Source organism: Pholcus phalangioides, unplaced genomic scaffold (assembly GCF_987345545.1).
Source record: "Pholcus phalangioides strain wild (caught in Gottingen) unplaced genomic scaffold, Ppha-v1.0 ptg000010l_1, whole genome shotgun sequence".
Lineage (NCBI taxonomy): Eukaryota > Metazoa > Arthropoda > Arachnida > Araneae > Pholcidae > Pholcus > Pholcus phalangioides.
In genome coordinates, this window is record NW_028301603.1 from 29452552 (window position 1) to 29480285 (window position 27734).

Sequence of the window (27734 nt, forward strand, 5' to 3'; positions counted from 1 at the left end):
AATAAAAAAATTTAATCCCAATCAGAAATTTTTACCGTTTCTCCTGATGCCAAAAAAAAAAGTGTTTCTAAGTGCAATATTCACTGAATGAAAATTATTGGTTTTTTTTAAAAATTTAAAACCACCAGGAAATTTTGGAAAAAAAACAATTTTCCTGTTTTTTGAATTTGAATATCTCAGTGAATACTGCGCTGTTTATAAACATAGAATTATTTTTTGTTGTCACACAGGGGACTGTATAAAAAGTTAAATTTTTTTTGTTTTAATAACTATACGCCTTGAAACATCTGAGTACTACACGTTATTTGGAAACTTTCTAATTTGAAGTATATCCCTAGGATGGTGGTTCCCAATGTGGGGGGAGGGAGCACAATATGAGAATGAGGTTTTTTTTTTAAGACTTGGAACCCCCTACCAATTTTTATACCAGTTGAAATTTTTACTTTTTAAACAACTTTCTTTTTCTGTTTTTTTTTTTTTAAAGGGGTTTAACTAAGGGTTCTTAACATTTTATGTTCCGTGAACAATTGCCAGTGAGATGAAGGAGCAGGATCCCCTGTGCCAATAAAAAGAAGTATGCAAGCCACGGTCCCTTTTACAAAATAAAAGTCAATATGTAGCAGTGTAAAAACAATGAGTTATCTCATCCAAAAGGTCGCAGACCCCCCGAAGTCTTTCTAAGAACCTGTGGTTAAGAACTGCTGCTTTTAATGTAGTAAATAACTTTTGGCTCCCTCAACGTGAATAGGACTACTTTTTTGAACAAGAATTAGGGTAAGGGGCTAAAGCTCCCCGGATTGCAAAATTTAAGGATGTTAAACAAAAAGTTTTTACATAGCAGAAAAAAACTCATACATGGAACTATGAATTTTCACAGGGGATACCCCTCCTGACAAAATTTCTAGTTACGACCCTGATCAGGGGACGACATCAGGATTTCTGAGAGACTTTGGTGGTGCATGTCCTAAAATAGGTAGGTCTGCTGGATACACAGGCTCATCAACATCGATCCATACCAGTAATGACTATTAATAGTAGTTTGGGGAACAGGGTCCACACATTCACATAAAAGACATGTTCGCAGCTCACTGAGACTTCTGTGAAGGTCATGGCAAGCAATTAAGCATCTTCCAAGAATGTCCAATACATGCTCTATTTGGTTCAAGTCTGAAGGAATGATGGCCATTTCATGAGTCAAAACATGTGGCATCATCAGGTGCTGTGGCAGAAAGAAATGGTGCGAATATGTGGTGCAAGGAAGTCATCTCAATAGTGCAATACCATCTCTGAACCTCTAGTAAAGAGAGACAGTACCAAACCAATAGCAATTTCTATCTATACCATCACTGTAGGCGTGTCTTTTGGGGATGCCAAGGGTATGATAGATTTTCAGATGTTTGTCACATTAGCACCCACCGGGAGTCTCTCTGTACACCAAACCAAGCATGGTCCATGTAAAGCATATTTTCTGCCTTGTTGTGGGGTCCAAAGGTGATCTCAAGACCGCTCCAACCTTGCCCTATAGTGTAGGGATGTCAATGAAATGCTGAGAACTGGTCGTTTCACATACAAGAGACCCTCATGCAGCCATCGAGAAACTATAGTGTGATAATTGATAATCTTTTTGTCAAGTCCAGAATCAAATTGACAGGCAGTGTGTGATCTACTACTTAACCACACTTGCAACTTGTCTATATTTCTCTGCGGAACTTCTAACGAATTGATACATGCTGGAATGTGTGTATACATGCAGTGACCTGATGTGAAGTTTGTTTCTGTTTAATGATTGTTGTGTAGTGTTGCCATCTGCCATCAATTTTTTGATCTATGAGTGAAGTGCAATGATTTAATAATTGCATCATCGTAGGCCTGTTCGCTGCAGCAAGACAGGGAGATTGGTTTGTATTTACACCTCGAAGTTGGGAACCACAGAAAATCAACTTCAGCCAACCACCACTGTGGTTCGAACTCAGGTCCTTGTGATGCGAATCTGTCACTATGATCCCCACCCCTACAGCAGTGCACAGTATGATCATTGCAAACAGTTGTGAATCTTGACTTTACAGCTCACACTGTTTGTATGGAAGTTCCGAGACGTCCTATTGCTGCCCATTGCATATCACCATTTAAATGATATGGTAAATTAGTCTTTTAAGATTTAGCTATTCAACTTTTCCTTTACAACAATGCAATGAGAAAATACAGAACCTGTTTAAATGATGTCATTAATGTATCAAATTAACTGGCACACGGAAATCCTATTATGTTAATTTTTGGCATCTTTTCGTTTTTACTCTGAGCCAGAGCGACAAATTTTCAGTTTTTTGCTTAACTTTTGAGCAGCAGTGTAGAATGACAAGGTGCAATTTTCAATCAACCATTAACATAGACTCAAAAGAAGTAAACTTTATTACACGCACACAATTAAAATGTATCAGGTACATAACAATTTCACAATGAACTTCAGCCTAGAATTAATTTATAATAACTTGAATGACGTTACACCACATTTTTAAACCACTTCTAAAAACGAGTTGTTTCTTTAATAAGGCTTCCATTACGAGTGGACCACATTAGTAATATTTATTGCATAGAATCATCGAGAAATTCATTAAAAAAAAGCAAGACTAACCAAAGCTTTAATATATATTCAACATTTTTTTTTTAAAAATCTCAAGTTTTATTCTGAGACATTGAACCTATATATATATTCTCCGAAATTTCTAGTGTGTTCGGTCCAATTTTCTGTGTTGATATGCATCTTGAACGCAACTTTTCATTAACCTTCTGGTACAAGACCATGAAATCAGAAGCTTCGACAACATGCTTATTTTGAATCTAGAAAACCACATGCTTTTTGAATACCAGGATGGACGGAAAAACAGCGACAGATTGAAATATTTCTCATACCATCGAAATTAATTTGACAAGCAGAACCACATACTTTCATGGGGGGGGGGGGAAGCTAGTTAACATAATTATGCAGGGTGATTCAGAATTCACAGGTAAAAAAAAGATTTGAAGCGAGACACAGAACGCATCTAAACAAACAACTTCTGTCATGCAATGCATGGCCGTAACAGAAGTGGTGAACTACTATTGAACGCATAGAGTGTTGATCTTCCCACTCATCTGTCATTCGTATTGTAGATTGCAGAAGGGATGAAAAACCGAACATGTATTTCATGTATGGTCAGTCATAGGCTGCGGGGCATGATGATGCTAATTCATATATGTGCAAATACATTCGATCAGTTGACTCCATCATTGGCATGTGGAAAGGGGGCCATTGCTCCCCGTATCTCTCCCTGTCTATGTGTATGGTGCGCAAACAGATATGCTCTTGAAGCCCAAACACTGTGCTGGAAATATTTTTTGACAACATGCCCGTTAGATTGGAAAACATTTTGATAGATTGCTGTGGTACGGTGTCTCTGCAAAACACTGGGTTCTTGAGATGTCACACTACTGGTATGCCTTGTAATTGTGCATGTAGCACAGACACCAGTGTAAGCACTTAACACTTTTTTAGATCTGGCATGTGTCTCGCCTGAAAACATTCCTGGTGAAGTCTGAGCTTCCAGAATCCTCAGCGCCATGCATGAAATGCATGTCCACTTCCCCTTGATCTACCAGCAATCTGTTAATTGGTCCTAAAACCAGTGGTCTTTTATTTTGAAAATCCAGAACTACCTTTATTAAATGTGGGGACCAGTGCTAATATAAGTACGACCACTTCAGAGGGTAGATTTCACGTATTCCTTAAATACTGTTCAGAAGTCTCAATATTAGATGCTTATTATTTGCTTTATCATCATGCTCTGGCGGCAAACCTTAATAAGGTTCCCTGAGGTGGGGGTGTAGTGAGTGTACATATAGGTATTCGGTATGGATTGATGCTATTTCAAAAAGAAAAAAAGTAAAGTAAAATACAGCAAGAAATTCAAAGAACTGAATTACTTTTCGAAAAAAGTCAGAAGAAAACAATTTTCGTAGTATTGATGGGGTATCTCCATAGTTGAGAGTGGCTGTTTGTAGAAACCATAGGCGATCTGTACCAGTTGGCAACTCTGTGAGAGTATTTTCCTTCATTAAAAACGTGCCAGATCAAAAAAGAGATCGCACCAGTATCTGTGTGGAAAAGACTCCTTTGTCAGAGACGTGGGGGGGGGGGCACAAGTCTGTTTTGCACAAAAGACTGGTGCAGTCACTCAAAAGTTTTTCCCCAATCCCGTGCACACTTTCCCAGAAAACACTCCAGACAGTTTTTGAGCTTTCAAAGCTTTCCAGTTCGCAGCACTATACATAAAAAAATGCATGTCTGTCTTTTCCAGCCATCCCTTTTGCAATCTATGATAGAAATGACGATAAGTACCAATACCAGATCTTTATACATTCAATGATTATAAAAATAAAGAAACCGTATTTGCTGGAGCTTGATTTGCGATTAGTATACCGCAAATGCAGGACCAGAATCAGAACCATCTTGAATGCATCTTCTCAGTACAGCAAATAAAATATCTAGTCAACTTTTGGCCGAGATGTGTCTTATTTTATACTCAATTTCTTTCGCAGATGTTTCAGAGACTGGCAGACCGTATCAAAGAACATTCGACGAGATCAATATTTTTGCAAAGCTAATGTATATTTGATACATTTCTCAATGTTCTAATGATTACAGAACCAATTTCTGTGCAAAAAAATATCGGAAAATAGAAAAACCATCTTCTCAATGCTAAAGCTACAAAGACGCTATTGTGTTAATAGAAACGACGTAAAATAAAAATATATAGATATGCAATATAACAATATATATATATATGTACCAGAATAACAAGAAATATCCATTTCTTTATCTATGTATATATATAAAAAAAAAATCAACAGTAGATACAATAATCGTTACGTCAAATCATATTTACAGATCCTATCCATTCAAATACACATAGAAACTCTGTAATCGAATTTTTTACGAGTGATAAGGCTCAAGATTACTTATAACGGAAAAAAATAGAAAGTTTAGATATACATATATAAATGAAACCAAACAAATAATAATCATATGACATGAAATCAAATTTGGATAGTTCTTCGTTATGACATGACTAGCATCGCACGTTTAGTCAATCAACTTTATCTGGGGTCTCTTCTTTCGCTACTCTTTTGTCCAGAGATCTGTCATACATCCACACCTCGCCGACTTCGTGAAAAGCCTGCAACGGCAATGTCAAAACGATTCTACTTAGAATTACTGTGGCATATACTCATTGGCATGGAGGTGATAAGCTGCTTCATAAAGAAAAAAAAAAAAAAAAAAAAAAATAGAATTTCATACCCTCGTTTCCCATTTCATATTATTTTCCAGCCTGTCTTTTGCTTCCTGCCTCTGCTTTTGTTCTAGCAGGAACTTTGATTCTGTTGCTGATTCTACATCTCGAAGCCTCAAGGATGTGGTTACGTCTTTCCATAAGCTGAAAATAATTACAATTGACAATAAAATTAAGAAGCGAAAATAATTTTGAAAAACAAAAAACTAGTACATATAGGGAAAAAAGCTTGGCGCAACTTAAGCCTCAAAATGGGTGGGAAAAACATATACAAATTTCGATAATTACAAACAATATGTTTTACTTCATCTTTTGATATGTTTTGTCTATATACTATGTTAATGACAGTTCCTGAATTGTAAGATCACATAGCTGCAAAGTCTCCAGAATTCCAACTGGAGTTCTTGAAAAATTCTCTTTCAAACTTTTATCGAAATTGCAAAATATATCCCTACTTTTTCTTTACGGGGAGGGAGGGGGAAGAAAAGAGTTGTTAGCAAAGAAATTATCGAGTAAAAGTCAGTTTTTAGTTTTTTTTTTCTCCCCCAAAACAAAAAATGTATGACATTAATTGTTGCCACTGCACCAAATCACGTTTAATTTTGACGAGGAAAAGATTAAAAAAATTGCCAAGAGGCCAAACTGGTTGTAACTTTTTGGCAAATTTCTTCAGCTAATTACTAGCAGTTTTATTTGATGTAATTTTCCTTTTTCCGCCATTTGGTGGTAACTCTCTGAAAATCTCATTTTTGAATTTCTTTTGATGCAGTTTTGGATAACAATCAGAATTTTGGCTATTATTTCACTTGGGATCCGGAAATTTAAACTTCGACATTTCCCCCCCTCTTGAATCGTCCCCAGTACATTTCGCCCCGGTACGTTTTGTTCTTGGGAATTTTGCACCCACCATTTTGCATGCCTTGACTGCATGAGTGACCAACTGTGTGAATGACCAAGTAATTAGGTGAGTGATCATATAAGTGGTAAAGTGACTATGAGTGAGTGACCATATAAATAACTAAGTGACTGTGCAACTGACTGTATGAGTGAGTGTTCACATGAATGAGCAAGTGAGTGACCGAATGGATGACCAAGTGAGTGGCTGCATGGTCACTCACTTGGTTATGTGCTAGGCCACTCATGTGGTCCTGGGCTTGGTCCCTCACTTGGTTGCTCATGCGGTCAGGGCATGCGAAATGTATCAGGGATGAAACATGCTAAGGGCGAAATGCCTGGGGCAAACTAAAATCCTTATCATTTCACTTCCATTAATGAAAAATATCTAAATTGTTTAAAAAAATATATTTTACACCATCTTAAAGTTTTTGTATGAGATTCATATCCAAGAGAAAAATCTTGGTTTTTTTTCTACAAGGATTGGCAACTGTGACATTATCTGCAATTCTGATAAGCAGCGTCCACAGTATATATAAATTCTAAAACTTACTTTCTAGATTCATGAGGTTCTTGTTCAGTGACAGGTTTCACCCTTTTCTTTATAATCGGTATAGTTCTAGTATCGACAAAAACCTCGGTTTCCTGCAAAGAAGGAGAGAGGAGAAAAATTATCGATACATTGCACAAATACAATAACCGTTTGATTCCTGTGGCAACATATTGTCAGGTAGAAAGCTCTGAAATATTCAGAGCATGCATCAGAAAACATGGGTCATTCAAATGAAACAGAAGACAAAACAGTTCACAAATTTGACAGGGTGACCAGGAGGTGGGTGCAATGCATGGTTTGGTATTTGTAATAAAAACTGACAGTAGCCCACCACTGTTGCTTATGAGTTTTTCTCTACTCGGCAGAGAAACTAGTCTTGATCAGTTCAATGAGCTGATTAGATTTTTACTGGCAAAAACCCTGGTTTTAAAAAATTAAGGACAAAGTGGGTAAAACTCAAAGGAACAGGCAGAAATGACAGGAAAAACTGATCAGGCGATAGACTAGGAGCCAGTACCGCTGCACATGAGTAAATGCATATACCAATGTCTAATCTAGCCTATACATCAAATATCATATACCAGGTGTGCACAACTTTTTTCAGTCTACAGGCCAGCTATGTGAGTGTGAGATGACTACCGCTTACAGACCACCAGGGCTGGACAAATTGAAAAAATATTTAGACGCTAGACAAATTTCTTAGGAGCCAAGTAAACACCGTATTTTGCTCAAGAAAAACTGTCCTAAATAATGTTTTCTTTCACTTTACCTGTGTTAAAACATGTAGCATAATGAAATTAAACATGTTGATTTTTGTGTCACTCTTAAACTCCAATTTAACACAACCACATTTATCAAATTTTTGGGAGCCAACCAACACAGATTTTCTAGGTGACTTGGCACCTGGGATTTGTCCAGCCCTACAGGTCATCAACAACTTTTTCTAAGATTCAAACTGGAACAGCTCAGCTGCATGCTTTTTTGCTTTCAAGCTGTGCTATTAAATGTGTAACAAAGGAAGAATAATAAAAATACTACTTGACTTATGAACAGGTTTTATTCTGAACATTGTCCATCAGTATAGGCATTTGCAGGTTAAAAACACTGGGGATTTTGGGAGAATTTAAAAATGTTTTCTCAAAACCATTCACAGTTTTTTTTAATACTTCCCAGAAAACAATTTTATTCACTGGGACCCAGATGGACTCTCACTTCGTCCCATCCAAATGCTATGTTACAAGCACAAACTCACATGTAGCCCAACAAAGGTAAAGTCAATCTTTCCATCTATGGTAAGGCATGGGCCCCATTTGGGAATGACGGAGTGGGTGTGGTAACCATGAGATTTGGTAATATGCTTTTCTAGACTAAACATGAAATTGGAGTAAATTGGACTAAGCATGAAAATGCCAGAAGTTGTGCACCCTGTCACAGACTATGTGTGGGATGTTCTTCAAATACAACTGAATTTCGTCAGCACAATGGTTTGGGAGGTTAAACGCTTGTACAGCACATATATACTTGGACCAGAGTGCTTCAAGAGCTCACTAACACCACCTCATACTGAGAATAGTTAGACTTGCACAACCTGCATCACAATCAGAGGTGATTGTATACTCCCTATAAGACAGCATGCTTTTATCTTTAAGATCATCAAATGAAAACTGACTGTTTTTTGACCTATGTGCTTATACTCTACTCTTCAATTAATCATTTTAATTTTTTGCTCAGTTGGTGTTCTTGACATTTTCCATTTTCATTCATCACAGCGATACTATGGTATGTGCTGATTTTCAAACTACTTTGTGAAGTTATAAAAGACCATTTCTTCTAACACTGTTTTTTTCCTATGTTAACCAGTCCTTTCTGCACGCAGAAAGGAAACATATCAAATACATCAATGGTCTATTGAGTGATTTTGTACGCACTGAAACACATGGGGTGATAGATGAGCCCAAGGGGAACATAAAACGCCATACCAACCCTGTCCTATCTTGAACCATTTTCGAGTTATAGGGGAGGGATATTTGATTATGGAAGAAAAATTTATCATGTCTGAAAAAACCTGAATTTGTAAAGTTTCTGCAAGACCCACACACAAACTAAGCTCATATTAAATATTATATCAGAAAAAATCCCATAAAAAAGGAATTCCATTACAATTGGTATCAAATTCCACTGGTCAAATTTACCAAAAAATTTGTTCATTCCACCACCTTTTGAAAGAGCCTACAACAAGCCATATTGATGTTTTGGTTCAAGAGAAATTTAGACTTTTGTTCACAATACATCACTGAAATCAGCATTCGTAGAAGTAGATATTCAATGAAAATTTGGAATTGGCAGTTAATGATTTTGGCATCAATTTGATTTTGCAGAAAAAACCTTGTTAGATTACAACTCCCCCCCCATCAAGATATCAGAATTAAATGTTAAATGGCAAGCTACAAGCACTAAGATTGGTGAAGTGCAAAATCAAATTATCACCAAAATGTTTACTTCAACAAATGACAAATGCTGATTTCAGTTATGTATTGCAAACAAAAGTCTAAATTTCCAGAATACAGATATGATTTATTGTAGAACAAGTTTTTGATAAATTAGACCTATTGTAGCTAGAAGGGTATTTACAGACTTGGCGATTAAGAATTTTGGCGACAATTTAATTGTGAACTTAGCCAATCTTTCAACGCTTGTAGCTTGCCATCAAATTCAGATATTCTGATGAAAATGGTGTCATCTAATAGGATTTCTTCTGCTTTTGCAGAAACTTTAAAAACGGATTTTTTTCAGACTTGACGTATTTTTCCCCCATAATCAATTATCCACCTTAAGTCAAAAATGTTTCAAAGACAGGGTTGGTAGGGTGTTCTATGTTCCCCTCGGGCTTGTCTATCAAGCCATTTTGTTTGTCAGAACAGGGAGCGTTCAACCTGCATATCACCAATACTATAAAAACTGGGCTGATTAAAAAATAATGCATGTTTCAGCTCATTTTACAATATAGTTAAATGAGAGATTTAAGATGTTGATGAGTCGTCAGCTGAAAGCAATAAAAGATTGACTTTAAGGGATAGCTGATCAGAGTTAGAACTTTCAAGATTGCAAGCAGAAACAAAAGGGATCCAAACTCAAACTCACCCCAGTTGCCCATTTCGCTTCCATTACTCCATTCCATTCACCTGTTACAACCAAAAACGCTTTCTTGTCATTTGGTTTGAAAGCTTCTGCTGTTATTCTGTGTTTCTTTCCACCATAAATAGGCTGTACAGTGATGAGAAAAACATATTAATTAAAACAATCCTGCAAAGACATGGTTTCATTTAAATGCATTTGTTTTTCAGTGTTCTGTGAAGTAAAAAAACCATGTAGTGTCATCTCAATTTACGTCTCTAAATTTGTGAATAGTCCAAGCTCTAAGTGTCACAATTTTCACCATATACAGCCTGCGGGACACTTATAGCTCACAGAGCTGGTAACATGTGTGCAGTGCAGTTGAGTAGCCCAAGAGCCTCAGTAAAATGTCAAATGAGGCCTCCACAATGTTGACGGTTGAAGACACCTGCTATAAGCAAAATTCTATAGAAATGCTCTGACTTGTGAGTGATTAAAATTATGGACAAAAAAAGCAAAAGAAACTTGCAAAGGCTTGTGTGTTTGAAACAAATCAAAGCCTACCATGATACTGTGCGTGCTTCACTGTATTCATCTTATGAGCCAAAATGTTTTTATTCCTTGCCTTATGCTGATTTGCTTTTATACAAGTATTAATACTTTGAGGGGGCGGAACAAGTCAATTGGCTCCCCCATTATCTTATAAGGGTATAAATTTATTCAAAGATATGAGTAACTTCCAGAACAAATCAATCTCATAAGTCAAGGTAAACGTCTACAAGTAACTTAGCGATATATTAAACTATCATAATAAAATTTAATTTTCATGGTAAGGGTTATGAACATAGTAGCATACATTCTTATTCTGTAAGTTATCATCTTTGTTTTATTACTTCTTTACATACTGAAAAATATATTTTTTTTCATCCATTACACCATGTGAATTCATATCACATACTCAATAACAAACAATAACTACAGAAAACTGCTTACCCTGGTATGAAATTGAATTTTAGCATTATATCCAGTTTTCTGGCAAGTTACATTGACTTGGCCACCCAATTCAATCCAAGGCACTCTGAATATCGACCTGCAGAACACCATGAAGTGGCATAACAACCCGTATCTCAATTAAAATTATCAATACTGTAATGAATTTTAACACAACGTATAATACCATATTGAAAATGTTGAAAAGGCAATCCCTATTAAAAAACAAATGACATTTTAGTCAATGGAAAATATTTCTGATAATATTTTTGAGCGATTATTACATACCTGCCATAACCATTCGGAAAAGTCAAGATATATTCCTCATCATGTTTCAGCAAACGGATAGCAGCCTGTCCGATGTTATGAACACCGATGGAAAGGCCAAGGAACTTAGATTTTGTCCATATGTGTGCACAACACGTAATCTGTTTTTCCACATGTTCAGCATAAAATGCTGAAACTAATAAGAAGTAACTTGATTAACTCATTTCTGTAGACATCAAAATGTTAATTAGTGTATTATGACAACTAAACTCTCTTAAGTAAGTTCTATAAAGTATAAGTTCTTAACAAAATTGAATCACTGTGATACGGCTAATAATTGGTTGCAATAAACCTAATTATTTAAATAAGGAAATAACTAGTATTTAAGGAAAAAAAAGATGAAAGCACTTACTGGGTGGATGATGAGATACTTGTTCAGCTATGAATGTTAGCTGGTCAGTAGTTGCCCACGGCACTGGTCCATCTTCAACACCTTTGACACTCTGCATCAGACAAAAATTCAAATCATTACACCAAGAACTATAAATGTGTATTCAAATATTTACACAAAGGGAGAGACTCAAATATAGGCTCAACAATTTTCAACAAAAAAAAAAAAAAAATCGTCAGCCATTTCCGAAGCAATGTGGAACATTTATATACCTTAAAAGCTCCAGCTTTTACAGTAACAATCTCCAGAAGTGATTAAAAGGTACCCGTAATTGTAGGACACATAATTGTGAGAATTTTTAGAAAGGTGAAATGAAAAACCTCGTTGAAATTCCATGTCAATTGCGAGCATGATTTTGCAGTGATGTGGTTGAAGTTGCAAACATACAAACTGGAGAAACCGTGAGACACCCAGGCTCTGTCGCAAGAAGCAATGTAAGCTCTTCGGCCCCCCAGAAGGGGGGACCTCCCCCCTTCTGAGGGGAAACATACAAACTGAATAACTTTTTTTGTGGCAGTCCAGAAATTGAAATCGGGGGTGCACAACCTCTCACACTTGCGGACAGAGAGGGAGGGGTTCTATCTGGCCCGTGAAAGGCATTAAAAGAATAGTATCAATGCACACAATATGATTGGTATACCAGTTTCTCTGGCAAAGCGGTCAGCATCCATATCACATATCTGACCCACAGAGCAAAACGGTTGTGCACTCCCAGAACCCCATGTTTTAAGGGGGCCCCAAATTTATAATAGTATATATTTTACTCAAATTTTTATAAATTTTATTGGGTAAAATTTTTCCCTATATTACATACTATTTCCAAAGTATCCATTATTAGTACATCTAGATATTACAAATATAAATTTTAATATTATGCAAATCAGTAATATAGACTCTGGACAGCATGTATGTATAATGCACCTATCGTAATATTAACCCCACGACAAAAATATGTTTCAATGTGTGACAGCCTCAATTTTACATCTTTTTGACCATAACATGATTTATAAGAAACGATGACAAGAAAGTTTGCATGTTTGATCAACATGAAATCTCCAAATTTTCATGTAGACACTGTATGTATGCAATGTAAAACTTTGATCTTGCAAACACTTTTTCAGATGAACTGCAACAATTTTTACCCTTGGTTCGGGCAGGTGGGTGACACAATGTCACAAATGTTAAATAATGCTAGAGGTGTAGAAGAGATGTTTCCAAATGTCGAGACAGCATTGAATCATCATTGACAACATCACCACCATCAAACTGTTATCATCTTTAGTTTTATCGTTTATTGAAGCTGAGATAACTCAAAAATTAGATTTTGATGTCATTATCAATGATTTTGCTCATATGAGAGTGTGAAAAAAACATTTATTGTAAGATATTTCATGGAGCATTTTACATTACATTTCTCATTTAAAATAGCGCATATGTCTTTTGATATGTTTGCAAACAACATGTACTGTATTTGCTGACAAACTAAACCATTTTGACTACAGTCAAGGAGACTCCCAATACCCCCTTTCGCCTGAGGCCCAATCAAGTCAAAGTCGGCCATAGCACCCCCATTAAAGACCAAGAACCAGCATCACAGAAGAGAAAGGATTATTAAAATGACCAGATTATTTGGAAGTAAGTTGAAAAAGCCCATTTGAATAATTTAAACTTCAGCACATAGACATGCAGTGACATGTTTCTTTCTCTACTTTCTCGAAAAAAAATGCTGGATTACTGAATGAGCCGGACTAGCACATGTTTTACTAGCAAAAAAAGTAGTCATTGGCAATGTCGAAACTCATGCCTTTCACAACAACAGTTGTGACGCTTGTTTATACAAACTCGTACGGACATAAAAAATAGTTTGTAAAATCAAAAGTTTCTAAATATGGGATAAACAATTAAAGAGAGGAATAGTTTATTGCTTGTGACCAGCAAATTAGTTCGTAAAATTGAGTACTACACAGAAGTTCATCTAATGTTTAAAATAAGAACAAACATAGGATTTTATGATTTAAATTGATAATTCACATACGTTTTTTTTTAATGCGATAAAAAGCAATTAAAAATCAGGAAACTATTCTCAAAATTTCACCAAAAATTTGCTACAACACATTCAGAAAAACATTCACTTGCCTCGCTTTCAGGCATTCCTGGTATGTGCCAAAAGCACCTGAATGTTTCACCCAGTATGGGATTATAAGGTTTCTTTGCAACAGAGCTCTTCCTCCCCGCATGGAAAGCAGACAAGTACCACCTTAGGAGCTGCACCATACGGTCCTGAGGACTATCGAAGTCTGGAATGCTGGGTAATTATTGCATAAAAATAAATGAGAACACATTTTATAAGATATTTTTTTATAAAACTCTGTTATAAAATTACATGCAGAGAATATCTCAACGTTTGATGGAGTTTTTAATTCATGAAACATTTTAACCACACAGATGTAAAGAATATTAATGGTGTAAAACTAAGAAGACTAAGACATAGTAAGACGATTGAGGATCACCAAATCATTTCAACTCATTCTCTGCACACGAAACGAAGTAGACCGGGACCCTACTAATTGCTGATTCTGAATGGCAGTATTCTACAATCCCCCCCGCCCCGTATGTTTTGCACAGAGGTACGTGACCTCTTGGTTGGAAAGTTGGGGGGGGGGGAACCTTCTTGCAGTAGCAACAGCAATGTATTCTCCAATGATATTAGATTCTCCACAGAGAGCAGACAGACGTTCAACATGGTACTTACATAACATGAAAATTCACGTATGTGCCGTTTTAACTTCAAAACACAGAAGACAGATGGTATCATCACTAAAAGCATGAAAAATACATATATTCTGACAATATAAATACATTGGGGTAAGGGTTCTCGAACTGTTTGCCACTAACCTTTGTTGGGTGGGGGGGGGGGGGAAGGGACTTGGAGTGGTGGCCCAACAAAGGCTTTTCAAAGAGATTCTTTGTTAAACTGCTCTGGGGAGCCGCGGATAAGTGTTGGTTAGGGTAAGGGACGTCACGGGTGGAGAAAGTTTGACAACTCCTGCATTAGGGTCATATGCTCACAACACATGCTCCGGCGAAAACCAATAAGTTAGAAATTCTCCATAAAAATGTTAACGAGGTGCAATCTTAGTTGAGTAGTAGTAATCGTATTGTAGCTGTTTCTGTTGTATCTCTATATCAAACTTGCAATGCCTCTGAACATCCTATAGAACAGCAGAGCATCTTATCAATCTTGGCTAATGCACCACACTAATTATCACAAACTGAAGCAGAGCATCAACTACTTTTACACCACACATGCGCACCTCATAAATATTTTTCTTGGAGAATTTCTTTTTAAAATAACAAGCATGTTTATGCATTTTTTATCCATAGATATTCAATTCATACACAAAGTTTTATATTCTCAACTAAAACATGAACTAAACCAGTGTTTCCCAAAGTGGGCAATATTGCCCCCTGGTGGACGATGGAATAGTCCGGAGGTGGGGGCGATTGAAGCGACGGTTATACCATTAGATTCTATGGGCTTGTTTGAGTTTGGGGGCAATGAGAGAGAAAAATTTCTGAAGAAGGGGGCGATGGAACAAAAAAGTTTGGAAAACTATGAACTAAACTAATTAACAAAAGCTACTCATTCTGAAACTCGAACCTTTTGTGTTGTATGCTCAATGGAAAGAAGTGTACAACCAGGTGGCACTTGATAAAATCATCTTTTTACGCATTTCATAAATTTAATACAACATTAACCCCTTAACTGCCCCGGGTGTTCAAATTCATGAATAAGGATTGCATCACACATCTAAATGTAGTGGTGTATTATCTCACAGGGTTTCTTTTTCCCTTCACAAAGAAGCAGCTACAGTAGTGTCACCATCATGCTAGGGGCAGGTGGTCCTATAATCCAATAAAGACACCAGCTGTCCTTAAAGGACAAAGACTAGTGTACTAGTTGTTGCATTACCTCACATACATTTTCATTCTCTTTCTCATAAGAAGTAGCACATCTCCTACTGTATATCTCCAGTCTTAATATTAATTAAATACATTATATTCACCTAATTTTTATTACTTTTTGCGAAATAGCTTCCTAATTAAGCATACTGAAAATAACTGGAGAAAACATCTTTATATTATATGATTAATAATAACATTAAAAGAATTTTCAAACACACAGTAATCCATTGAGTTAAGCAAAAAATAATTAAATTGCAAAAGTTTGTTTTTGTTAAAATGTAAGAAATATTTATTGATTAATTAGCATGGGAATAGTGTTAATTACATTAATAAACATTTTATTTTAGTTAATTATTGGAAGTTTGAATGATTTTTCAGATATTTTATTGTTTTTAATGTTAATACTATTTAAAACAAAAAAACCGTTTTAAACCAAAAAAACCCAGTTTTTTGTATAATATTCAGATTTTTTCTTAGTATAATACTTAAATTTTTTTCAAGTTTCAAACTATGCCACCACTCTTCTCTAAAATACACCATGTCACTACGCCTGTGAGCGAACAAAGGTGGCACTGGAGAACAAATCATGTAAGATTTTGTTGGAAATTAAGGGGTTAAGCCAAATTGATACGTTTGAATATTGCTTGAGCAATTGAATATGAATCTTATTTTACTTTTTCAAACTCTAATGCATAGAAATAAAACTTGAAATCAGAAGGAAAAAAAAAAATATATATATATATATATATATATATACATGTATTTTCATTTACGTACCTGATGAAAATATCTGGGTGTGCAAAGAAGTCAGCATACATTTCAAGTAAAGATCTTCGTTCTAATATGAAAGTAGGTAACACAACCTTAGTCAAGTCCATACCAACATGAACCTGGGCCAGCAAATGACTAATGACACTTCCCTGTCCTTCCAGAGATCCAACTGCAAATGTGAAATTTGCAAAGAAATAAATATGAAGAAAACTTATTTATAATTCAATTATCTTCAATAACTTACACGATCTCATATAAAAAATTATATATTTTTATGTGTATTAATGTTGTACCCAGAATATACTCGCATCATCTTGTTAAAATTTCGACGTCATTTTACATTGAACTGTTATACATCATGTCTTAAATTTTTTACATGTTCTTTTTCTACAATTATACTGCGTACTTGGCGGCTCACAATGGCGGCAAAACCATGTAATATAATTTCTTTTTGGCTTCCTGGAAGGACTGTATATTCGTTATATGTGTATGTCTTTTTTTCTTTCATATTCCTTTTTGTTTGTTATTGCCCAGTATTTGTGTAATGTGTATGTATGTGTATTTGTTTACAATAATAATTAAAAAAAAAGTTTCAAAACTTTTGAGTGGATGTTGAAATAACTTTGTTGAAAAAGAAAACTTACGATCTTCTTCTTCCTCTTCATAAAGAGCTGTAAAAATAAATAAAAGTGTTTAATTTTTATAAGGTAAAAGAAGTAAATGAATGATGTAACACTTGGGTGTAACTGAACAAGTATGAAAAATTTCGCAAAGTGAAGAAGATTGAACAAAGATTTTAACCATTAAAAAGAAAATCAAATTTTCATAAATTCAGTAACATTAAAAATTACTAACCATCATAGTCTTCAGCAGTTAATCGTGATGGGCGAAGTTCATTCGAAGAACTCACAGTATCAGTTTCTAAAGGTACTTGATTGACTCTATGAATGGCGAGAAACATTAGGGATTATATAAATACGGTGAAAGCCAGATATAACAAGTGCGACTTATAATGATTATGTTATTATGATTGATTTGCATTGCACTGTGAAAGAACTGATGTTAAAGATGCAAAATCTATGCATTGATAGCAAATTGCAAAATTAGAAAGCATTTGTCAACAAAATTTTTTTTGTAAAAGCAGGTTATTTTTTGTATTTCTTCATAAGAATTAAATTAAGGATAGATTATTATCATTGTTTTCCCACATGCTTTTCATTAACTGAAATATTTCTAACAAAAGATGGAAGAAAAGTCAAATGTTTTTCATTGTCCTCTCTTCTGATTCATCAGCTCTCAAAATATAACATTCCAGACCTCATTCAAAACAGACCTTTGTCATTTCCAGTGACTGACAGCCCACCACAATCAGCTCTCACTGCCAGGCCTTACTGGGCTTTAGGGAATCTTTGCAATGAGATAAGTCCGGTGGCAGAGTTCTGGCGTTTATTCATTCATGCCAGGCCTTACTGACCAGAACTTACATTTAAAAGTTGTTTCCCAACAGCGAGAGGAAATCAAAATGTGATGCCAATTTTTTTATGCATAATTATTGCAAAAATATTGAGTGGTAAAGTAACTTATAGGCAGATGCAGCAGCCATGTCTGAAGAGGTGGTCACAATTGAATGAAACGCACATACACATTGTTGCATGTTATACACTTGATAACTTATTCCTATCTATGGAAATGAACATGATAAATAAATATTATTATGAACATATAATTATATCTTTGGGTCATACTTATGAGACAGATATTCTACATGTGCAAATGTTTATTTCAAAAGAAGTCTGGCAAGTTTTATGTTTTCCCCTTAGAGAGTATATGTTTATACTTATATGCAATAGCGTGCCACACTTCCTCTCTAAAGTTTGTATTAATATCCAAAGAAAGTCTTTTTTCCTCGATATAAGTTTATAGATCAGCAACAACAGTTACAAACTTAATGATAAATTAAAGACTTACTTTGGGATTTGAACATGGTTGACAGCTTCCTCAGCGGCATCAAAGAAATCATCATCATCACTACTAGAATATGATGTTTCTGGTACTACCATATTTAAATGGGTAGCTGATGCAGGCACTACATGAAGGAAGAACCAAAGGGAAAAAAATCAATAAACAGACTCTCAAAGTACAGAAATTAAAGCGCATAAGTCATCTAGACTGGCGGTTTTCACATGATGCCCTGCAGAGCCCTCGGGGTTTCATGTGCACTTTCCAGGGACTCCGCAGCCGTTCAAGGAAAATAAAATTAATCAGAACTTTATAAACAAATGGGCTCCGCAACAAACACTATACACTAAAACGGGCTCTGTAAAGTTGCGAACTGCTGATTCAGACCATAACTTTCTATAAATTTCACACAAGTGACTAATAGTCAATATACTTGTAATAAAAAAAATGATTCTAACTAGAAAAAACAAATGTTTATCTCAATATTTTCACTATGGTGAATTGTTCATGAACAGAAACTGCTAGCTCTATGCAAGAAAATAAGATGTGCACCTAAATTTCACCTATTAAACTTACCGGTCACACATGTTGGAATATCTTCAGAATGAATCGAGGAAATGCTAACATCCACACCTGCTGGCGCTGTAACACTTCCCTCACAGCATTCTTCAGCATAAATTAAATTTCCATCACTTCCAGTATTTAAAGCACGTTCTGTAAATATGTTTATTCCTCATTATCAAAATCAATAAGAAATTTGGATGTACGAGAACGTAAAACAGGCTCGATGGAGAAAACCCATGGAACTCAGCGAGATTAAAAAATTAATATATTATCATCTAACGCATAGTTTCCTAAACTTTTTGTTCCATCACCCCCACCACCTTTCCAATTCTTTTTCTCGCTCATCACCCCCAACCTAATTGAACCCATAGGATCCTATTATATATGCTATACCCGTAGCTTCTATTCCCGCTCCGTGGACCACTCCATCGCCCGGGGGGGGGGGGGAAGGCAATATCATCCACTTTGGGAAACACTGATCTAATGCAAGGGTCTTCAACCTTTCAAACATTCTGGACAAAAAATATTTCTATGAAACCAGAGGGCCAACAGTTGATACTGTGTGACTTCTTTACTTCAAGATAAGGAAGTCTAATTGCAGCCCCATCAATAACAAGAACAATTCTGACAGCATAAATACGTTAGGGCCACACATACACTCAGAACACACACACATTCCGGCATGTACCAATTCGTTAGAAATTTTGTAGAGGAATGTGTACAAGATGCATGTACAGTTAAGAAGTTGATACTGTGCTGTCTAGTAGTGGTCATATTTATATCTATTAGTGTCTTATAACAGGTTGGCCCAATAGGGCCCACGGCTTTAAGTTATAAATAGGGGCCCTATATTATTTTATAATTTATTTAATGCGAGACTTTCTTCATTAAATATGAATTTTTGTTAATTCTGATTTATTTTTTCATAATATAATTCATTATTTTTCATCACAATTTATTAAATAAAAATTTACTTCCATTCTAAACTTATTTTCTCATTAAATATGAATCTTCATCAATTTAGAAATCACTCTCTCACTGAATATGAATTTTATCAATTCTGAAATTATTTTTCATTGACTATAAATTTTTGTTCATCCTGAAATAATTTAAAAAAAAAGAAAAAAATTTCATCAATTTTAAAAATATATCTATATTTTTCATTAATTATGAATCTTAAGACTGCAAAACACTTATTTCTTTTAATTAATTATGAAATAAATTCTCATTAGTTCTGCAATTATCATTTCTCTCATTAGTTTTATAAAAGTGAAATTGTTTCTTTCATCAATTCTGGAATATATTTTTAATTTTATTTTTTCACACACACAGCATTTATATAAATTCTAAAACTAAGTAAGTCTTTTTGTCTGCAGGCAAAAGCAAAAAGAAAATACTTTGAGGGGCCACATGTGGCCCATGGGTGGAAGACCTCTGATCTGATGTGTTTATTCCTACTCTCAGCTAATAAAGTATCAAAATGGTCTGCTCTTTTTCGCAGTAAAAAAATTTATTTGTAACATCAAATACAAGTGTATGAAATATAACTCTTACCTTGGGTTCCAACAACAGCATTATTCTGAACCTGCTGAATCCTCATCGGACCATTAACAGCATTAAAAACTCCATTGACAGGATGTGTAGTATTCTACGAGTAAGGAACATACGCATAAGATTGGAAAGAAACAAAAATTTAATATCAACACAGAACAAGAGATAGATGAAACCTAACATTTATTGAAATGAACTTTTATGCACATAATCTACCAAATACGTCTTCTGAGCTGTCAAACCTCACCACAATGATACTCAATATAGCAATAAATCCCTCTCTAACACAGTTTTCCTAACTTTGTATTCCATCGCCCTACTTCTTCAGAAATTTTTTTTCTCTCATTATCAGCAACTCAAGTGAACCCATAGGATCCTATGTTAAATCTGTAGCTTCTATTGCCCTCCTGGACCATTCCATTGATCACCAGGGGAAACAATCCAGAGCCGTTTTTGCTTTCTCCGGCCAAACAGATAGACTGCTGGGGATATTATCCTCCCAGGGGGGGGGGGGGCGATATTGCCACTTTGGGAAACACGGCTCTACAACTATATTTTTTTCGTCTTGTTTCCAAACGCCTATAGTCAAATGTTAAACTCTACCATCTCTTGATGCAATGATAACCCCCTCAGCAACAATATTTTTTCTTTGGTCTGCAGAGTATCATTATATTGAGATTTCCCTGAATTCTATCAACCAAAATGTTTCATTAAAAATTATTGGTACAATGAAGAAATAGTTTAATTTTAATTTTCTGACTGATATATACTCCATTTTCAGTTATTTGTCGGCATTGGGAGTTCTGGAATCCACTTGACTTTTTTCACTCAAGAAAAGAGGAGGAAATATTTACTACCCTCTTCTATGAGGATCAACTTCTCTTCCCATGTTGCTCAAGTTGAGAGTTTTGCCACGAAGCTGACACCACACTTTATACAGGTTATTTTTGACTGCTTTGATCCAATCAGCCTACTGACGATTCAGGTTTTTATCCACCTACTACTACACAAGTTTTCTTGCCACTCATTGTTTTCAAACAAAAATAACCACATGGAAATCAAAATATACACGTGCATCATCGCTGTTCCTAACCGAAGTCAACTTACGAAGTTATCGCAACTGAGCTTTGCACCCATGGCGTTCTACACTGCGTAGTTATGTTTCTGGAAACACTACAAAGAGTTATGATAAGGTCGCAGCAATACGCTTTTCCACACGGACTTATGGAATCCTCGTTTCTCCTCAACAGTACCTATAGTTTTTGCGATACACTGCGATATTTTACAGATTATCAATATTTACGATGTTACCTGAATTCCCCTTTTTTTCCCTGAAGGAATTTTTTTTTCTCTTTCTTATTATTTTTTTATCAATCTTTTTCTTCCCGATCAGATGACAATTGTGACGATTTTCCAGGTCGTTGTCTGAAATTTCCAGGTTTTAAAACAAAAGAAAGAGAAAAACAGGAAAGAGAAAAACAAAACATTTAGGCACCACCCAAATTTCTTAGAAGCCAAGCATATTGTTTTTTCTTTCTGTGAAACTGATCTTCATGCAAGCACATTCAATTCTATATTCTAAAATTTGTAGCAAAAAAAGTCGATGCAGCTCACCTTTGCAATTTGAAGGAGTATAATGGAATGTTTCACAGTTTCAAGCATACTCTAGGAATATATAAATAAAATAATGAATATTAAATTCATAAAACTGTATGTAAGCAAGTATAATTTCAGTATTTCCTGTATGATTGGAAAATTAAACATAAATCGAGGCAATAAATGACCATGGTTTTTAATGCCAAAAAAAAAAAAAAAAAAAATATGAATATCCGACACTCAATATAATTATCCAATACTCAGAGGACTGGGGGGCATGTTTGATAATCAAAAACCTATAAATAACCAGAATGAAATCTGATCAGTTGAATTTTCCAAGTGTACAAACAATAAACTATATGTATAAACACTAAATTAAAGTACAGTCAAAATCAATAATGCTCACATTTGCTTTATCTCGAATAGTACTTAGTTGTTGCTTGTCCACTTCATTTTCCGAGTTTTCAATTCTGTTGTCCAAGTCCTAAAGAAGAATATCATTAGAAAATTAGAGTTTTTCCAACTTAGTTCAAGATCTCATCTAATATGGAGATATTTCAAAAACATCTGCAATCTAATATCTCACACATCTCAATATTATTAGCCTTCAATGCTTATCATTTTTGTTGCATAAAAGTTATTTTCTGCACATAAGGGCAAATTGCACCAAGACCTACAGTTTATATTTCCTTTTCATGTTTTTCATCCACAGGCTGGTGCATTAGTTATTTGGCGTCATGATTTCTTGCAGTAGAAATGTGTCGCTATGTCCTTTTGGCCCCATGCTGTTGTGTCTCTGTGTCAGGAAATATTTTGACAATAGCTGAGCAGGTATAAAAATCCTGGCACCTCTCATCTATTAGTAGAAAGAGTTTGTGTTTCTTAATCCTTTTTTGCCCATGGTCGCTTTGAACAATATTTTTTTCATAGCCCCTTAACTTATCCAGAGCCCCCCCCCCCCCCCCCCCCACCATCAAGGAGCAAGATCCTTCCTACTTATTGAATTGACTTTGTGAGCAAATTTATAGTGAACAAAAATTTCATGAATAAAGGTTGACCACTGAATGAGAAGACCCCTCAGTCAGAGGTGGAGGAGATTCTTGTGGTGGTTTTATGCAGTGCCCATGGCCCCAAATCCTGCAGCAGGATCCCTAGGCTGGAACCTGTCTCTGCCCCACCCCGGTTAGATTTTTTACGGCCCCTATATAATGGAAAAATACATAAAATGAGTCATCCCTGGCCTTTTTTTATTTTCAAATGCAGTTAGGAAACATTTTTGGAATAACCAATACAACTTACGAGTAAACAAAGTCACCAGGCTTATCATAGTAATATATAATAAACTTTTCAACACTTTATACACAACATATAAAAGCAGCTATATACCTTTATTTGATCTATGAGGACTTGTAGATAGCCATCAGTCTCAGTTAATTTCTTATCAAAATCCTGGATCGAAGTATGGATATTCAGCTCTTCCCAACGCTGAAATTCAAGTAGTGTGAATAAGTATGAGAGCTGTAAATAATTATACAGCATGTTGCTTTATATTATTTCAAGAGAACATTACAGAAGAAATAAATCATAAAGCCGAAATACGCGACTGGCTCAATATTCTTTGAGAGATGCATATAAAATGGAATTTGAAGATGTGATAACAAACGAATAAATTGTTCATTGCATAATAAAAGTGGCAAATCATTGCTAATTCTTTCAGACAATTATCTCAAAAGTGCAGATACACCAGCTTGCTATTATATATTTTTCAAATTTCAAATTCACAACAAGCTTATAATCATAAATTAAATAAAACTTCAAACCACCTTCATAAATATATTGTAATTTTCAATCACTGAGTGATATACAAAAGGCTGGTGCAGCTCAATAAGCTGGTCCACTGACCTATCGCGCTGCATGAGATGTTGCTAAGGAGTCCAGACAAAAAATTGTCTTCCATAGGGTATTGGTTAGCACACTTTCCCGTATCATAAGAGGACCAGGGTTCGATTCTCAAAATAAACCAGCAGACTTTTCTTTCCAAGTTCAATTTCGCAATAATATCCAGAAAATCACTTTCTTTAATTACAAGCAAAACTGAGATATATCTTATTATTTTTTTATAACACTGAATGTTTTCAGAAACTCACCTTTTGCACTTTGTGACTGTGAGTATGCCTCAGAATAGTGTCTTCCAAAGCACGGATCCATTGATCCCTTTCTTCTTTATCACGAGCTGTTAAGGAAAACATACATATATAAACACAAAAAAATATAATTTCTCAGATCAAAGTTATTAGAGTTAAGTTATAATTAAGTTATCACATTTATTTTTATTGACTTATACTGAATTTAAAAAATGAACTTAAAAATTATATGGTGATAGCTCAGCTAACTAACTCCTTGGCTTGTAAATTTTTTGTCTCATACAGGTTTTTTTTGTGATATTTGTTAGCCAAGTCAAGAAATTAGTATTTCTTAGCCTGGCTAACAAATGCAGTTCTTCTTTGTGCTTTGTAAAACTTATCTTCAGATTTTGGGCCATATTTGGAACGAATTGAATGATTTTCCATAGAAACCTATGGGAAATTGAGTTTTGGCTGACAAATAAGACTTCAGAATGAATCATTTTCATTAGCCGTGTCATCATTCTACTTTACATTTTGAAACTAAAATTTTTAGTTGTATTGAATGAAAATCATCTCATACATGGGTAAGTTTACAATTAAAAGAGACGAGAAATAACTTGCCCTGAAAGTGAAAAGTTTTCTCATCGACAGTTATGGTGAATGTACTGTCATCTTCATCATCAATACCAATAATAGCACCCTATTATGAAGAGAGAAAAACACAATTTTTTTTATTAGAAACACTGCAAGAAATGAAACAAAAGGTCATCAGCTGTAAAAATGAGTGCATTCAATTTAGAGAAACGAGTCAATAAAAGATTAACTTATATAAATTGTGTGTAGAAACATGAAGTATTTCTAGCATAGAAGCTGGAAGATCGTATCACTTGTCAACAGGGAATTTCAAAATTTCGCTTCAAGTGCCTTCCCAGAGATATTCTCAAAGACAATGATAAAGTAATTCCCAGCAACAAAGACAGAGATGACAAAGTTAATAAAAGTAAAACTTAGAAACCTGTTTTTAAAAAATATTCGCATATACTATGCAAATAATGACAAGCATTAATGAAACCATAAAATGAAAAAAAAAAAAAAAAAACTGCATACCTTCAACCGAACGCATCCCCTACGATCTCCTCTCACCATCTTTTCTTTTGACTGCAAAGACAAAACAATCAATGCAATTCAGAAAGATCTACTTGTAATCTTTTGGATCGAGAAATGTTATGGTTTATTCACTGGGAAAATTTTTTAAATACATTTTTGCTGTATAGAACATTCAAATATCTGTAGAACGGTTAGATTGATTAGTATCAAATTTTACATTTGTACACTAAGCAAAACTTGATTCAAATGATAGGATACTTTAAAACTTTGTCAGATGTTAAAAAAATGTCCAAAAATCATCAGAACAACTACACAGCAAAGTCTTGAAAATCTGAGCCCCCTACAGTTCGCATTTCCAGATAATCTGAGACAAGGAAAATTTTTTAATTTCCTTTTTCACACCCTCTATCTCTCTCTCATTTTTCCTCCAAGAGCCAAACTTCATTTTTTTTTCCAGGAACAGCATATAGTATATACATATTATAGTCCCCAGCCCTATATATAATGGGTAATAAAATATTAGATTCTCCGTTGAATGGACATCGACCAGTGGCTCAACCTTCAGATGCTTGTGGTTCAGTTGATTGCTTTTTTGGAAAGTCTGGTTTTACACACGACTAATAGAAAATAAATGGGAAAAAATGAAAAAGCAAATCACTCATGGCCCTGTTTGACTGATGTCAGGATTCGGTGATTGAGAAATATTGACAGACCATTTTAAGTTTCTGGTGTCTTCGAGAAAGAGAAGCAAGTTTGAACATTTTTATCATATTGGTGGACACAATAGCTTATGTAAAATCATTGGAAAGGCAGTTGACAGTTATCAGTGTCTCAGCTTCAATCACCATCCCCAAAACCCACTTGACCCCCCCTCCTGTAAATATGCATGTGTTTCGAAGTCACTCTTTCCGTCATGCATACCCTTAAACACACTCCAAGTCATTCTTTCGGTCAGTTCACATGCTCACTGACCTGGTGCCCTTGTTTTCTACATCACTTTTTTGATCTTTCAAATGCTTTAATACTCTATAAATCACTCTTTTTGTCATTCACATGTTTGCACATACTCTAGGTCACAAGCTGTAACGAAAGGGGGGGGGGTGTCCCTCAAGAAATGATAGAAAATGCTACTATACACCCCACCCCTGAAAAGCCAATTGTCTTCCTCTGAAATAAATTTCTGGCTATGGCCTTGCTAGGCCACTCTTTTACTCACTAACATGCTTGCGTACTCGTTCGTTTTCCATCACATGCTCGCAAAATTTGTAGGTCAGTCACTACTACTACTTAACCGTACATGCATCTCGTACACATTCCTTTACGGAATTTCTACCGAATCACCACATGTGCGGAGAGAAAGAATGCATGTTTTGCGTATATGTGTGGCTCTAACGTATTTATGTTGTTGAGTTACGTTTGTTTCGTGTTCGTGATGCCATCTGCTGTCACTCACTGACATAGTCGCTCCCTTTCTTAGCAGATTTACAGTGGACAAAACAAATTTTGCTACCCTTCTCCCATTCTACTTATTTCCTTGACCACTCTTTCTCCAAATTTGCTGCCAATGGGTTATAGCCCGCTAAGCTCCTTTGTAAATATGCCATTGCTGACCTAGATCTATAAACCTCTATACATCCAACTGAATGATCTCTTTAACATCATCAACAGTACAACTGTTGGTATGTTTCTTTTATATCACAAAACAAAGACAAGTATTCAAGGGCCAATCTTGGTTTGGCCCAAACTTAGCGTGGTAAATTTAGACTTTAGGCACGTTATCTTAGGATACTAATTATCTCAAAAATGTTTTTTTTCAATGATTTGAGCCAGGTGTTTGACATGGTATGTGGGCATTTACCCAGGGCCTTAAAATAAAAAACAATGTATATTCGTACATATATAGATGACATTTTGTACCCCTGTTATTAGGGGACCCCGTTGAGCCCAGGGCCCCCATCAAAACAAAATCGGAGACTGGTCACGATTGTGAATAATAGGACCCGTGATAGATTGGAGATGAACAAAATAAGCACTTGAAACATTTATCTACTTTCACTTACCGTGTAATATGATAGAAGGCCCGCATTATCATCCAACACGAACCACCTGTATTGCCAGCCCTTCATAACATTTGTCCATTTACTCAATGGTCCCTCCATTATATACATAATTAGAACATCAACGGCTGATTTTCCTTTGGATTATAATATCGAGGGAAGTTAAATTAATTAGATTTTTAATTGAGTTAAGAGAGGATGACTTCAACACACCATAACACATCAATTGTATTTTCGGACCCTAACGTGATTGATAACATTGTTTTTTTCCTCTTTTATCAGATTTTCACCGTTAGATGGCGACGGAGGTTTTTTTTTATTATTATTATAAAATTTTGATTTCTTTCATATGAAGTTTTTTAACAAGTGTTTATGATTTTTTATTTGTAAAATAATTATTAGCCGATTATTTTATTAATGTGAGATTTTTTTCAAATGCAA

General features: G+C 35.2%; 1 protein-coding gene across 2 annotated transcripts; it reads right to left on the bottom strand.

The window, feature by feature from the left end:
- Window positions 1-2391: 2391 nt before the first annotated feature.
- On the bottom strand, window positions 2392-27551 carry LOC149081251 (oxysterol-binding protein-related protein 9). 2 transcript variants are annotated; one of them, XM_089238087.1, is made up of 21 exons: window positions 27297-27551; window positions 25237-25287; window positions 24751-24829; window positions 24151-24236; window positions 23390-23488; window positions 22410-22487; window positions 22022-22072; window positions 20411-20504; window positions 18869-19006; window positions 18302-18419; window positions 17189-17274; window positions 16978-17004; window positions 16340-16502; window positions 13733-13901; window positions 11558-11648; window positions 11167-11341; window positions 10882-10978; window positions 9916-10038; window positions 6775-6866; window positions 5336-5471; window positions 2392-5213 (listed from the first exon to the last, which is right to left on the bottom strand). In XM_089238087.1, the coding sequence occupies exons 1-21, from the start codon at window positions 27402-27404 to the stop codon at window positions 5124-5126; spliced, it is 2151 nt and encodes a 716-aa protein (XP_089094213.1). In that variant the 5' UTR covers window positions 27405-27551; the 3' UTR covers window positions 2392-5123. The 2 variants fall into 2 exon arrangements, with proteins under 2 accessions (XP_089094213.1, XP_089094215.1); XM_089238089.1 differs by lacking the exon at window positions 18869-19006 and having other exon boundaries at window positions 27297-27545.
- Between the last annotated feature and the right edge of the window lie 183 nt (window positions 27552-27734).

Coding starts and splice junctions, on each gene's coding strand:
- LOC149081251 (XM_089238087.1), bottom strand. CDS start 27,404: ATGTATATAATGGAGGGACCATTGAGTAAATGGACAAATGTTATGAAG. Junction 22,488..23,389: donor TCCTCATAGATCAAATAAAG/GTATATAGCTGC, acceptor ATTCTTCTTTAG/GACTTGGACAACAGAATTGA. Junction 19,007..20,410: donor TGCTGTTGTTGGAACCCAAG/GTAAGAGTTATA, acceptor ACATATTTACAG/AACGTGCTTTAAATACTGGA.